Source organism: Phascolarctos cinereus, unplaced genomic scaffold, assembly GCF_003287225.1.
Source record: "Phascolarctos cinereus isolate Bilbo 61053 unplaced genomic scaffold, phaCin_HiC Scaffold_1;HRSCAF=81, whole genome shotgun sequence".
NCBI lineage: Eukaryota > Metazoa > Chordata > Mammalia > Diprotodontia > Phascolarctidae > Phascolarctos > Phascolarctos cinereus.
This window is the reverse complement of record NW_027555514.1, coordinates 280,675,589-280,688,375: the sequence shown is the minus strand read 5'-3', so window position 1 is coordinate 280,688,375 and position 12,787 is coordinate 280,675,589. Positions and strand designations below refer to the sequence as shown.

Here is a 12,787-nt window from a genome sequence, read left to right as displayed (position 1 = left end):
GGGCAGATGGGCTCTTACTAGTCAAGAACCTTCGATTATCAGTTACCCAGTGTGTGTGTGTGTGTGTGTGTGTGTGTGTGTGTGTGTGTGTGAGAGAGAGAGAGAGAGAGAGAGAGAGAGAAAGAGAGAGAGAGAGAGAGAGAGAGAGAGAGAGAGAGAGAGAGAGAGAGAGAGAGAGAGAGAGAGAGACAAACATAGAAAGAAGGGGAGGGGAGGGGATGGTAAAACCAAAGCTTTATGCAGATAATGAGGACCCCACCCCCAGTGCCCACTAGTTGATGTCCTGCTCTGTCCCTGACCTTCACTACCCAGGCCAAACAGGGTTTCTCCATCCCCTGAAGCAGCACTTTCCCTCCCCTGGATGCTAAACCCAAGTTGGCTGGGAGTTTAGGGGAGAGAGTGAGACAGAACACCTCCCTAGTTCTCTAGGCAAGACAATGCACCTCTTGATTGGAAGGGACCTTGGAAGCTTCGGGTGCTGATGGCTTAGCCAAAGACCAGGCAAGCCTGGGTAGAGATGAGGTGGAGAGAGGAAGCAGGCCAGGGAGGGGGATGCTTTGCTGCTGCAGCTATAGTCAGAGCAGGGCCCAGGCACAGACCAGCATTACATAAGAGCTCCTGGTTCCAGCTGGTTCCAATCAGTCTTCCTCCCTCCATCCCTCTTCAGCCTCTTTTGCCTTCCCTAGTGCTAAGATGAGTAACTGAGGTCAAAAAGCTCAGCTGGAAGCCAGGCCCTCACCCTAGGATTAGAGAGCTGGTAGAGGGTAGAGGAAGGCATTGGAGATGCGATGGAGGAGGGGCAGTCACTACTAGGACGAACATTGGATTTGGTGGGACTTGGAGAGGCAGAGAATTTGGCTCTGCTGCTGAACTGAAACTCAGCATTCCATCCCTCCCTTTGAGTCTCGAATGCCTTCCTGGCTCAGCTCTGCCTCTCAGAGTGTTTACCTTCATTTGAACTCAGGTGCCACCTCCTCCATGAAGCCTTCTCTGACACTCCTGTCTCCACAGGTCTCAGGGCCTTCTCTCCACTAAAATAACTCTGCATTTACTTAGAGAATACTAGATTTGGATTAAGAGCTAGAAGGGACGTCAGGGGTCATCTAGTCTAACCCTCTGGTTTCACAGAAGAGGAAATTAAGTCAAACTCAGGGGTGAGTGGGTAATTTGCTGCAGATCATATGGACTGTATCTCAGGTGGGAATTAAACCCGTATTTCTCTGATGATAAACTCAGCTCTAATCTATCCACTAATCCAGGCTGCCTCTGCGGCTGGATCCCCCAGTGGAAGGAGAGGTTAGGGAGGAGAGGAATCATAAGACCCCAGATAGAGATTTTGGAGGACAGCCTGTCCAATTCTCCCATTTTACAGATGAGGAGACTGAGACCCGAAAAGTTTAAATGACTTGGTCACAAGAGTACCTCCAGGGCCCGGTACAGAGCCTTGTACACAGCATTTTGGGATGATAAATTCAGACCTGCAAGGGACTTCCGAGACTGTCTATTCCTCCTCCCTTATATTATAGAAGAGGCCCAGGACAAGCATAGGGTCATAACTTAAAGTCTAGAAGGGACCTTAGAAGCCATCTAGTCTACCTGTCGTTTTACAGAAAGGAAAATTGAGGCCCAGAGAAGTGAAAGGTCATACATATAGTAAATACGAGAGGCCAGATTTGGACTCATGTCCTCTGATTTCAAAATCCCTATTACACAGCTGCCATCCACTGTAGCTGCCTGGCTGTTGAGTTGAATTGAATTCTTTCTTTTGGAGAAGTTACAGAGTTCTCTCAAACCCTGGCCTCTCTATTAATCTTGGTAATAGCCTTGTGATGTAGCGGTGGTTGGGGCAAGGGAGTAAAGAATGCTCACCCCTCCCCATTTTCCAGCTGGGGCACAGAGAGAGGAAAAAATCTCAGCAGACCTCACCTTGACTTGGGGGCACATCTGAGATGGGAACCCAAGGTTCTTGCTTCCCAATTCATATCTCCATTGCCCCTGTACTCACTAGGAGGAGGGCTTAGGGACTCAGGAGCACAGTCCTGAATGAGATAAACACCCAAGAACTCTCTCCTCTTCTACTGGTGTTCACTTGATAGAAATGCCCACACCAGGCTTCCACTCCAGCCACCCCCCAGTGATTAGAGCCTCCAACTCCCTAGAGTCACTTGGCTTCCTTCCTCCACTCCTTCCACTTAGGGGCTTCTGCCCTCAGTAGGGAGGCTACAGTGCTGACTTTGGGACTAGAGAATCTCACCTGGAATCCCAGCCTTTCATTTTAAACTCTATGACTGTGGCCAAAACATCTGACATCTCAGGGTCTCAGTTCCTACATCTGTACGATGACAGTCTAGGGGAAGGTAGCAATGCTTGTTGGCAATTATAGGAATGAATCCCACCTCTATCTCTTATGAGCTAGGTGACCTTGGAAAAGTCACCGGGTGTCTCTGGGCCTCAAGCTCTTCCTCTGTGAAATGTGAGGCTTGGATTTGATGATATCATGGATTCTCAGAGTGAGAAGGGGCCTCAAAGGATAGCTACTTGATCGGTAGCTCCTCTTTAATACCTCCAGCTTGGCTTGAACACTCCCAAGGTCAGGGAACTTACTACCTCCTGTTTCAGTTTTGGACAGTGCTGGAGACTGTCTGAAGAAGGGTGGAGATTGTCTGAATAAGGATGTTTAGGTTGGAGAACAGAAAACTTGATGGGGATGGGGAGCAGGGGAGCTTTCTAAGTATCTTGAAGACTCAGAAGAGGACATAGAAATCATCTTTCTCGCCTTCTTCTCCAAGGTCCTTTTTGGTGTGATTTCTTTGTCCTATGCCCTCCCCTCCCAAGTCCCTTTCTCTCCTGCTGATCCCTTCTCCTATATTTCCCTCGGCTCCTCCTCTTCCTGCATATTTTCCCAGACTTTCCACAAGAGTTTCCAGGAGAGCCTGGTTACCACAGACTACGGACCCAGACAGCTAGGCCCCTGGGGACTTCAAAATCCCCGTTCCTCCTCCCTGGGCCCAGGGCTGCTGACTCAGCCTTTTAGGGGTAGTGTGTGGAAGGGGGAGGAGCTGTCTCCCTCTCTACCCCCCTTCTGCCATATCCCCACCCCTATCTCCATCCCCATCTTTATTCCCATCCCCCTCCCTATCCTTGTCTTCATCTCCATCTCCATCCATATTCTTATCTCCATCCTCATCCCTGTCCCCATCCCCAACTTCATTCCTACCCCCATCCCTTTCTTCATCCCCATCTCCATCCCTATTTTTATCCCCATCCTCATTCTTATCCCCATTCACATTTCCATCCTCATCTTCATTCCCATCTCCATCCCCATCCCCAGCCTCATCCCTGTCCCTATCCTGGAAGAATGCCCGGTTCCAGGGCCCTTCAAAGGGTGCAGCAAGTGTGGACTGTGTATTCAGGAAGGCTGAATAGGCAAGGGGCTAACAGTGGCTCCCATCTGACAAGAGTTTCCCATGCCTGTTCCACTGGAGCTGTCGTCTTCCAGGGGACCTTTGCATGGAGCCGGCCCTACAGAGACCCAAGGAGAGCAGGACCATTGTATGCCCATAGTAATTTGCAAATAATTTCCTGCCTCAGAATATAAACAACTAGCCTTTCTTTATATCCCTAATGCTTAATACAGAGCCTGGCACACAGTAAGTGCTTAATTAATGCTCATGGAAGAATAAGACTTTGGCACTAGAAGGGGACCTTAGAAATCATCTCCAGGGGTTCCTAACTTGGGGGATCCACGAACATGTTTTTTAAAAAATTAATAACTCAGTATAATTGATTTCCTAAGCAATCCTACATATTTTATTTCAAGCATTTAAATAAAATGCATTCTAAGAAGGGGTCCATAGACTTGAACACACTGAAGAAGAGGTCCAGGACATCACATGTTAAGAAGCCCGAATTTCTAGTCTAGTCTACCTCTTCTAGGCTGAGGGCTAGACCAGAAAAATGACTCAGCAAAGGTCACACAAGTAGTGAATCCAGCATCCTTTCCCCTCCCCTGTGAACCTTTCATCTTTTGGGGCTTAAGCTTCTACCAAAACATCTGACAGGTGGGGGAACTGAGGCTGAAGGCGATGACATTGACTGTAAATTGTAGAAGGAATTGTTGGCAGGATCTGGACTAGAGGGAATGCAGGCCCGGCGACTCTCAGATGAATATCATTGCCTTCATGGCCTCTTCTGCTAAGGAGTAGAAGATGGAGAGAGGTAGATACCGGGATCTCTAAGCTTCCTTTTCAGAAGACCAAAACCTAACCACCCCCCACGTGTAGAGCCCTAGATGCACCGGCCTGGGAGGGAATAGATGCGGCTTCTTCCCTTTTCCTCCTTACCCACCTTAGCCCCTGGTCCTCCCTGGGTTCATCCATGTCTGTTGCCCCACCAGGAGGGCCCTAGGGAAGGCTAGGGCTTTGGACTCTCCCAAAGGACTATCTTGCATACTCCTCCCTCCCCATATCTCCCCCAAAAGGAACAGCGCTGTACCCAGTTCCCTAGAGATGGGGCAGCTGACATAGAGTCTAAGGGCAACTCTGACTCCCCATCCCCCACCTCCGCCCCTCCTCCACCACGGAGAATAAGGTCAGAAATAATTAGATTCCAAATTCCCCTTATCTGTCTCTGACCCTTATCTGACTATTCTGTTCTCTCTGCCCAGGAATATCCCTTACCCCCTCATCTAGAATAGCAGCAGCTTAGAGGCAGCTCTGGGTCCCTCCCCCAGCTGAGCCCTGCATCCGCTTTCCAGGGTCAGCCCCAAACCTCCCCTCCTCACCTCTGGCTGCCCATTCAGATCCCTGGCCATAGAAGGGCATTTTAGAGAGCCTTGTTCCCTGCCCCCTCCTCCCAAGACTGGAAGAATGTTGAATCCAGGAGGCCTGGCCCCCAGTGGGGGGAGGGGGAGAGGAACCCCTCTCCCAGCCCCCTTTTTTTCCATAGCCCTCTGCATAAATCGTTGTTAAAAAGGCCAATTTCCCCTTTCCAGCCCTGGTACCTCCTATCCTGGTCAACTCCCCCCACCCCCATCTGATTCCTAAGAAACTTCCTTTGCTCCCAGGGGCCTTTTGAGGACTACAAAACCTTCCAGACCTGAAGGAAGCCTATTTCTAATGGTGGAACTTCAGGCACAGTGACTGGTGTGTGGGAGACAGTTTCGCGCGCCCCCCCCCGTCTGGGATGGGAGGGGGCAGTGACTGCTGACGTGGCTTGTGCAGGCAGCCTGCTACTTGCAGGGGGATGAGGCTGCCCACTGGAATTTTCCCACCCACATCCCTGTTCCCAAGGCTGAATCCCACAAGTCAATGAAGAGTTAAAGCTAGGAAATCTAACCCTCGTTTTATCTGAGCCAAACCAGAACAGGGCTGGGAGGAAGGGAGGAGGGATCAGGAGGGAGGGAGCGAGGAGGAGGGGAAACCTGGGACCCAGCTCGGCCCCCTCCCTCCGCCTTGGCTGGGTCCTGGTGCCAGCAGAGACTTATTATTACAGCGATGGGCCAGGGAGCCAGAGGCAACCAGCAGCCTTGGGCCTGACTAAGCCGCTCAGCCTGGCCTTCATGGTGAGTCATGAGTGGGGTGGGGGAAGGTGGGGAGCCCCCTCCCCTGGAGAGCAAAGTGTGGAGGGAGGGGCTCAGCCCTCCCCTTTTCTGGCTGCCTTCCCACTGGAAGAGAGGTCCCTTCCTCTGAGGCTCTCCCTCCTACCCTCCACTCCCTCTTCCTCCTCCTTTGCTGATTTTCCACTGGAGTCAAAAGACCTGGGTTCAAATCCTGACCCCACCACTGCGTGACCCTTTCTGGGCCTCAGTTTCCTCATCTGTTAACTGAAGGCATTGAACCAAGGTGACCTCTGAAGTCTCTTTCTGCTTGACATTCAGTGATTCTCCCTCCTCCTCTGACCAGAGGGGAGCCTGGCCCATGAGCAATCTCCCCTGCCAGTGCCCCCCCGACCATCTGGGTGACTCTCCTCCCTTCCTCCCCCCCCCATACTCCTTTTCCTCCCAGACCCTCATGTACTGGCCAGTCTGACTCATCATCCTCTCCAGCTGCAGAGTGACTGTGATGGGATGGGGGGGGGGAGGTTGGCTTCTTTGAACACAGATGCTTCTTTTGTTTGGGGTGGGGGAGGAGGGTCTGAAGGGAGCCAGACATTCTACCCCTTGACATTTCTGATCCAAAGGCACCTTAGCTTCCCCAATGGGTGACCCAGCTTACAAAGTGGGAGAAGGGAGGACAGGGTTTTTCCAGTTAACAGAGCATTTCCTTCCCTCTCCACTTCCAAGAGGATGATGACCCCCCCCACAAAGCCAGCCACCCCCAGGGCCCCTCTCCTTCAGGCCAGTCCTACAAGGCAGCATCAGCATCACAGACCTATGACACAGCCAGTGACTGGCTATGACTCTCCTGCTCCCCTATGTCTGCAGAATGCTTGCCTCCCAGCCCAGCTCCCAGCTGGGATTCTGGGGACCAATGGGGAAATAAGAGGGTCTGGAGCTGGGAAGCTGAGGCCCAATCCTAGAGGAAAAGGGTAGATGTGTCCTGCCCTTGGCTTCTCACTTGGAGGAGAAAGTCAGGGGCTCTTTTGTAGGGCAGAGTGGGACCTCCTTCCCAGTTCTAACAACCTAGGAGGGTTTTTTTTAATTCTCTAAGTCTGAGGCTTGCTGTCTCTGGGAGATTCCTATGGACGTGGCCCAAATGATTTTAAATTGGAAAAAGATGGGGCCAGGGAGGAACCTTGAAAATAAAATTGTCTCTCAACTCTCTGGTTCTCTGCTCCATCACTCTGACCCTGAATGGCCCCTCTGGCCCAAGCTGGAGTCATACATAGCGGCTGGAGCCAAGGGGCCCTTACAGAGGCTCTGGTCCTAACCATGCCTCCTCTTGTCCCTGGGCTCCAGAGGGGGTAATGTGGACCTTCATCACTTTGTTGCCTCCTGCCTATAACGCTGGACTTTGTGACAGCCAAATTTGCAGGAATTCCTAGAGCCCTGCACAGAAAGAAGTCACTATAATGGCTAGGAGAGGGGATCAGGAGCTAAGACGGGGACAGTTTTTATTGTTAGCCGTTATTGAAGGGGGCAGGAAGAACCCTTAAATCCTGGCACTCAGACAGCTGCCTCTTCTGCTGATCCACAGGGCTCGTCCTGTGCCCGATCCCTGCTGGGATCTCCGGTCTGAGTCAAAGCCACCACTGACCAGGGCTGATTGGTGTGGCCACTATTAAACAATTTTTCTTTGACTCAGAATTGGGGCATAGAATTATAGAGAACATCTAGTCTACCCCTGGCCTGATTAGGCATCTTTCCCACAACATCTGTGGCAAGTGGTTGTCCTTCCCTTCCTGGAAACCTCCAGGGATGGGGACCATTTACCATTTGGACAGTTCCAGTGTTAGGAGTCAGATTTTCACCACGGTGGTTTTCTATCCCAGATGACAAGCCCATCCCCCTTTCCTTCCTTTTGGGTCTTTGGCCCTGTGCTTCCTCATCTAGGTCGCCATGGCGACAGCCTCCCTGACTCCCCAATGGGCTGCCCTCTTGATCCCACTCTTGGTGCTTGGGGTGCCCACTGAGGAGCCTGTACCTGAGACACCTTCCCCAGCCCCTGGGGGCTGCCAGCGATGCTGCCAAGGATCAGACTCCCTAGACCCTTCAGGGGCCAGTCCATCTGCTGTCCCCTACGTGCTGCCCGAAGTGAGACCCTACATCAACATCACCATCCTGAAGGGTGAGTGTCCAACATGCTGGTACCTGGCTCTGCCCTCTACTGGGATGGGGTGGGGAGCAGGTGGGGCTGAGAGGATGGGGTCCTCTCTAGGGGTAGACATCCAACGACTGAACAGACTCTTTTTGGTGGTTTATACAATACCATATTGTTCTGTTACCTTCCAGAGCCCCCCTCTGGGATGCATATGATCCATCAGTATTCTGGGCAGGTTTCCCAGAGTGCTGTGTGTATTTCCAGCTACTTGGGAGGAGTAACTGTCCAACAGTTTAAGCCCAGCCCATTGGGACCATCAGGTCATAGGACGATAGGATTTAGAGCTAGAAGGGATTTTAAAAACCATCTAATCCCACCCCCTTATTTTAGACATGAGGAAAATAAATCTCTGCCCTGCTTCTTCAAACCTTCCCCTTAAATGGGACGAGCTTCCCAGAGCAGAAAGGAACATGTTCCCAATACCAAGCCATTAAGTGGACATTCGGGGGCCAGCAGGCATACTTCTAGTCCTCCCCCCACTCAAAATGCATCCTCTCCCCAAGTTCAAGTCGTGAATCCTTTCCTCACTCTCCCACCTTCACACTGCACACAGACACTGCACATCCGTGGCTCCTGTCTGATGCGGATCAGGCTGAAGATGTCACCTCTCCCAGGTCATTGTTGTAGGGTGTCTACCATCAGAGAGGGACAGAAGAAAACCACAGAGGGTGGCATCAGCATCCCTCCCCTGACAGATAGGCTGGTGATGCCTGTACGCCCCTTCTGAAAACCAGACTTTTTAAATGCAAAAAATAAAATACCTGGGATTACAAAGGAAGCCAACTATTTTAGAATGTAATGACCAGAAAAGGGTTTGAACAAATTCATGGATCTTAGATATAGTCCAACCTCCCAATTTTTTAGATTAGGAAACTGAGCCTCCGGGAAGTTAAAGAGATACCCTGCACACTGCTCAGTCACACTCATCTTAGCAGTGGGAGGGTTTGAATCCAGGTCCTTTTGGATCCCAAGATAATGGTGCTCCTACTATACCGTGAAAATGCTTTTCTGTTATTGAGAATGTGCTTATTATAGTATTCTATATCACATATAGAAGATTGCTTATTATATTATTGAGAATATGCTTATTATAGTATTCTATATCACATATAGAAGATAGCTTATTATATTGTTGAGAATGTGCTTATTCTCAATCTGGCCAACAGTTTCTGAGTGAAGGAACATATTCAGTAGAAAGAGTTCAGGGTATAAAGTCTGCAAACCTGGGTCTTCTGCCCATTACCTGGGTGACTCTACCCTGAGTCTCAATTTACCCATGGGTTCTACCTCTCTCTTTCTGATCAGTCATATCAGTTCAGATGATGGGGCAGGGAGGGTCATCACATCAGGTCCTCTTGTTCACTCTGATCAGCCTCATGTGGCCCCTTGGATTATAATTCTTGGCAGAAGCTTCTCCAATGTTAACATCATGCTTCCTCCTGGGAGGTTGTTAGGAAGATTCTTCTCCAGTCTCAGTGTCACAGTGGTGCCTAAACAGGGACTATAACCCTTCAGAGTCTGGAGCCCCTGGGTATTGGTTCTTCAAGACTTCTGTAGTGCCACAGACAGGCCGGGAGGCTCTCTGGTAATCCCTTCCTGTTGTCTGCGTCAGGACCCTGCCTTGTAGCTGCATCACGTTCTAACCAGACTTTCTGTCCAGGCAAACAGACACCTGCTGCCCCAAAGAATGATAATTGTCCATGGTAGGATCCTTCTGGCTATATTGCCCGATTAACAGGCTACTCCATGGTCCATCAGCTTGTCTAAAGCCCTGGCTGGGAATTGAGAGTTTAGGTACTAATCTCCAGATGCCTCCTTTTCTGTGTTATCTCTCTGGGGATCTGGGAAGATTCTCAAGCAACCCACTCAATACAGTTACTCCAGTGCCCTTTCCTGGATGTCTGCCCCAGTACCTTCTGTCCCCACCCAAGAATCTGCAGCCATATACAAAATCCTTACAAGGTCCCTTGTTATGGTCTATCTCCATCTGACCTTCGTCCAAAACACACACACACACACACACCCCAACAGTCCTTGGGAAAGGTCTACACCCATATTTGAGCGCTGATCCTTCTCAAAGTTGGGCAGCTCCAGCGTCCCCCATCCTCCTAATGCCCTAGAGAACACTCCTGCCCAGGCTCACTTCTGAGGGTACCTCAGACTAGCCCAGTGCTGGTGCATGCTGGCTGCTCCAACAACGTTAGAGCAAGTAACTTAGCAATGCACCTCCCCCCGCTAAAAAAAAGTCACCCTAGATGAGCCCACAAAATTGACATTTGACTCAGAGCCAGAGTTTTGAGCTCATGTGCACTGGATTCAATCTTCGGAGGCTTCTCAATAATTTAAATAATGGTTCTGTCCTTTCCTAAGGATAAGGCCCTGGGAACACACAAATCTAACTAGTTTCTAACTCTCCCCTAGTGCATTCAGTTCCCGTGACAGCATCAGGATAACAAAATATGAGGCATTGAACCAATTAATACAAGTGCAGTAAAGAACAGGGTAAATGATGAGAAGAAATTGATCATAGTTCAGTTAAAACAATGAAATTTAATTGGAAAAACAAAGAACAGGGAAGGGACCAGTATCACACAATAAGAGGCATAAAGCACAGAGTTCACCTAGTTTGATCAGCCCATTTTACAGATGAGGAAACTGATACCCAGAGAGAGGAAGTCACTTGTTCATGGCCTCGCTGGTAGTGAGCAGCAGACCATGGACTGAACCCGAACCCTCTAAATCCCAACTCCCCACATTTCTTTAACCTCTTTAGCAAAGCAGAGGTTACAGCCCACTTTTAGGTGGGTGTCATTTCTAGGCCCCCTCTTTGCCAGGGAATTGGTCACAATCCACGAAAACAAAGCCTTAGATCATTGCTAGGTTTGGTCTTTTACTATGGGTGACCACCAGAATAGCCAGCTCTTTCAAGGCAATATCATTTCATCTTATCCTCACCACCATCCTGTGAGGTAGGGCTTATGATTACTATTTCCATTTCATAGAAGAGGAAACTAAGGCTGAGAGAAGTTAGTGACCTAGCCAGAGTCACACAATGGGATTTGAATTCAGGTCCTCTTAATTCCTAGCCCAGTACTCTGTCCACTGGGCTGTCCAGCTCATTGAGCCAAATAGCTTCCATGTCTCTCTGCTTTCCTGCTTCCCTCTGGGCTCTTGTTTTGCTTCCTTGCTCTGATCAGCGTCGTGTTCTTCCATTCCTGTAGTTCTGAAGCACTCTGGGCCACCTCCCCAGACCCCAGGCTCCTCCTTCCCGCTAACTAGACTGCCTCTGCCTCTGTCCACTGAGCTTGTGTTCCTCCTCCCCGACATCATCTCATCCATCTTCTTCTGGGTTCCTTTTTCCTGGAAGCTCCTCTCTTCCGTTCCTCTGTTCATGTGCTTTGGAGCTGTGACGTTAGGGAAATGTCTCTTCTCTTACATCAGCATCTAGGTCCTCTCCTGGCCGGTCAGATCAGGAGAGACCAGCCTCCTCTCAGTGAGACAAGAGGCTGTCTGATAGCTGTAAGACCTTTGCCAAGTCACTGAACCTTGTCTGTAAAATGAACGGCTTGGATTAAATAGCCTTATTAAGTAGCCTGGATTAAGAGTAAGAACTCTCCCTTCTCTAAATCAATGAACCATCTCCTGACCTGTATAAGATGAAGGGTGTGGATAAGATTCTCTCTAAGGTTCTCCTGCACTTTAAATTCTAATGGTGGGACTTTGGATATTGTGATGGAGGAGGAGATATCATTTGGAGTGGGCATTTTCAGAAGAACCATGCAGACATATGGACATATTTGCTTGGAGGGAACGGATTCTGGGGTGACTGAAATGGCCCATGTAGGGGGAGGACTAGCCCTTGGCTACCACCCTGCTAAAAGATGCTCACCCTTGCTTTACTTTGCAGGAGATAAAGGAGACCGGGGTCCCCTTGGGATGCCAGGGAAGATGGGCAAGGAAGGCTCCCGAGGGGAACGAGGCCCTCTGGGCCCGAAAGGGGCCAAAGGCCAGGCAGGGAGCCCGGGGGAGCCATGCAAGTCACAGTACTCGGCTTTCTCTGTTGGCCGCAAGAAGGCCCTGCACAGCACCGAGGACTATCAGCCCTTGCTCTTTGACACGGTCTTCGTGAACCTGGACGGCCAATTCGACATGTTTTCTGGACACTTCTCCGCCCCCGTCTCCGGCATCTACTACTTCAGCCTCAACGTCCACACCTGGAACTTCAAGGAGACCTACCTGCACCTGATGCGCAATGAGGAGCCCACCGTCATCCTGTACGCACAGCCCAGTGACCGTAGCATCATGCAGAGTCAGAGCGTCCTGCTGCAGATGGCCTCGGGTGACCGGGCCTGGGTGCGCCTCTTTAAGCACCAGCGAGAGAATGCCATCTACAGCGATGATGTGGACACCTACATCACCTTCAGCGGCCACCCTCATCAAGCCAGGGGACGAGTGACCCCCTCCTTCCCCCCTCCCCTCCCCCATCTTTACCCTCCCCAACTCTTCTTCCATCTCTTCCACATCTCCAACTATGCCATGAAAGGGGGAATCAAGACACGTGGGGCTCTCCCCAGGCCCTCCACTAATGAGATGTTTCATTTGAGCAAATCCTCTTCCCTCTCTGGGCCTCAATTGACTCACCTGTAAATTGACTAAAGGATCTCTAAGGTCCTTTCCATATCTAACATTTATGATCCAGTCTCCTCCGTCTTCTCCTCTTCTTCTTCCTTCTACACTTTCTCCTCTTTTGTTTTCCCCATCTCTCTATCCCTTTCTCTTCTTTCCTTTTCCCTCATTCTCCACTTTCTCTTTTTCATGATCCTTCTCTCTCCCCCTTTCCTTCTCCCTCCTCGTCTTCACAGTCCTCCCATAATCTCATTCATTAATTCATTCATTCACTATGAATTGATTAAGCACCTCTTATCTGCCAGGCACTGTGCTCTGGAAATCCACAAAGCAATACTTCCTGACCTGAGGGGGCTATCTTCCTACTGGGCTCCCATCTTCCTCTCTGTCTCCCCCTTACT

General features: G+C 50.2%; 1 protein-coding gene across 1 annotated transcript; it reads left to right on the top strand.

The window, feature by feature from the left end:
• The first annotated feature begins 5,376 nt into the window (after nt 1-5,376).
• C1QTNF6 (C1q and TNF related 6) lies at nt 5,377-12,310 on the top strand. The gene is given in 4 exon segments (XM_020982531.2): nt 5,377-5,563; nt 7,493-7,727; nt 11,668-12,191; nt 12,193-12,310. Coding segments are annotated over 4 exon segments (786 nt in total). The 5' UTR covers nt 5,377-5,560; the 3' UTR covers nt 12,217-12,310.
• The last annotated feature ends 477 nt before the right edge of the window (nt 12,311-12,787 follow it).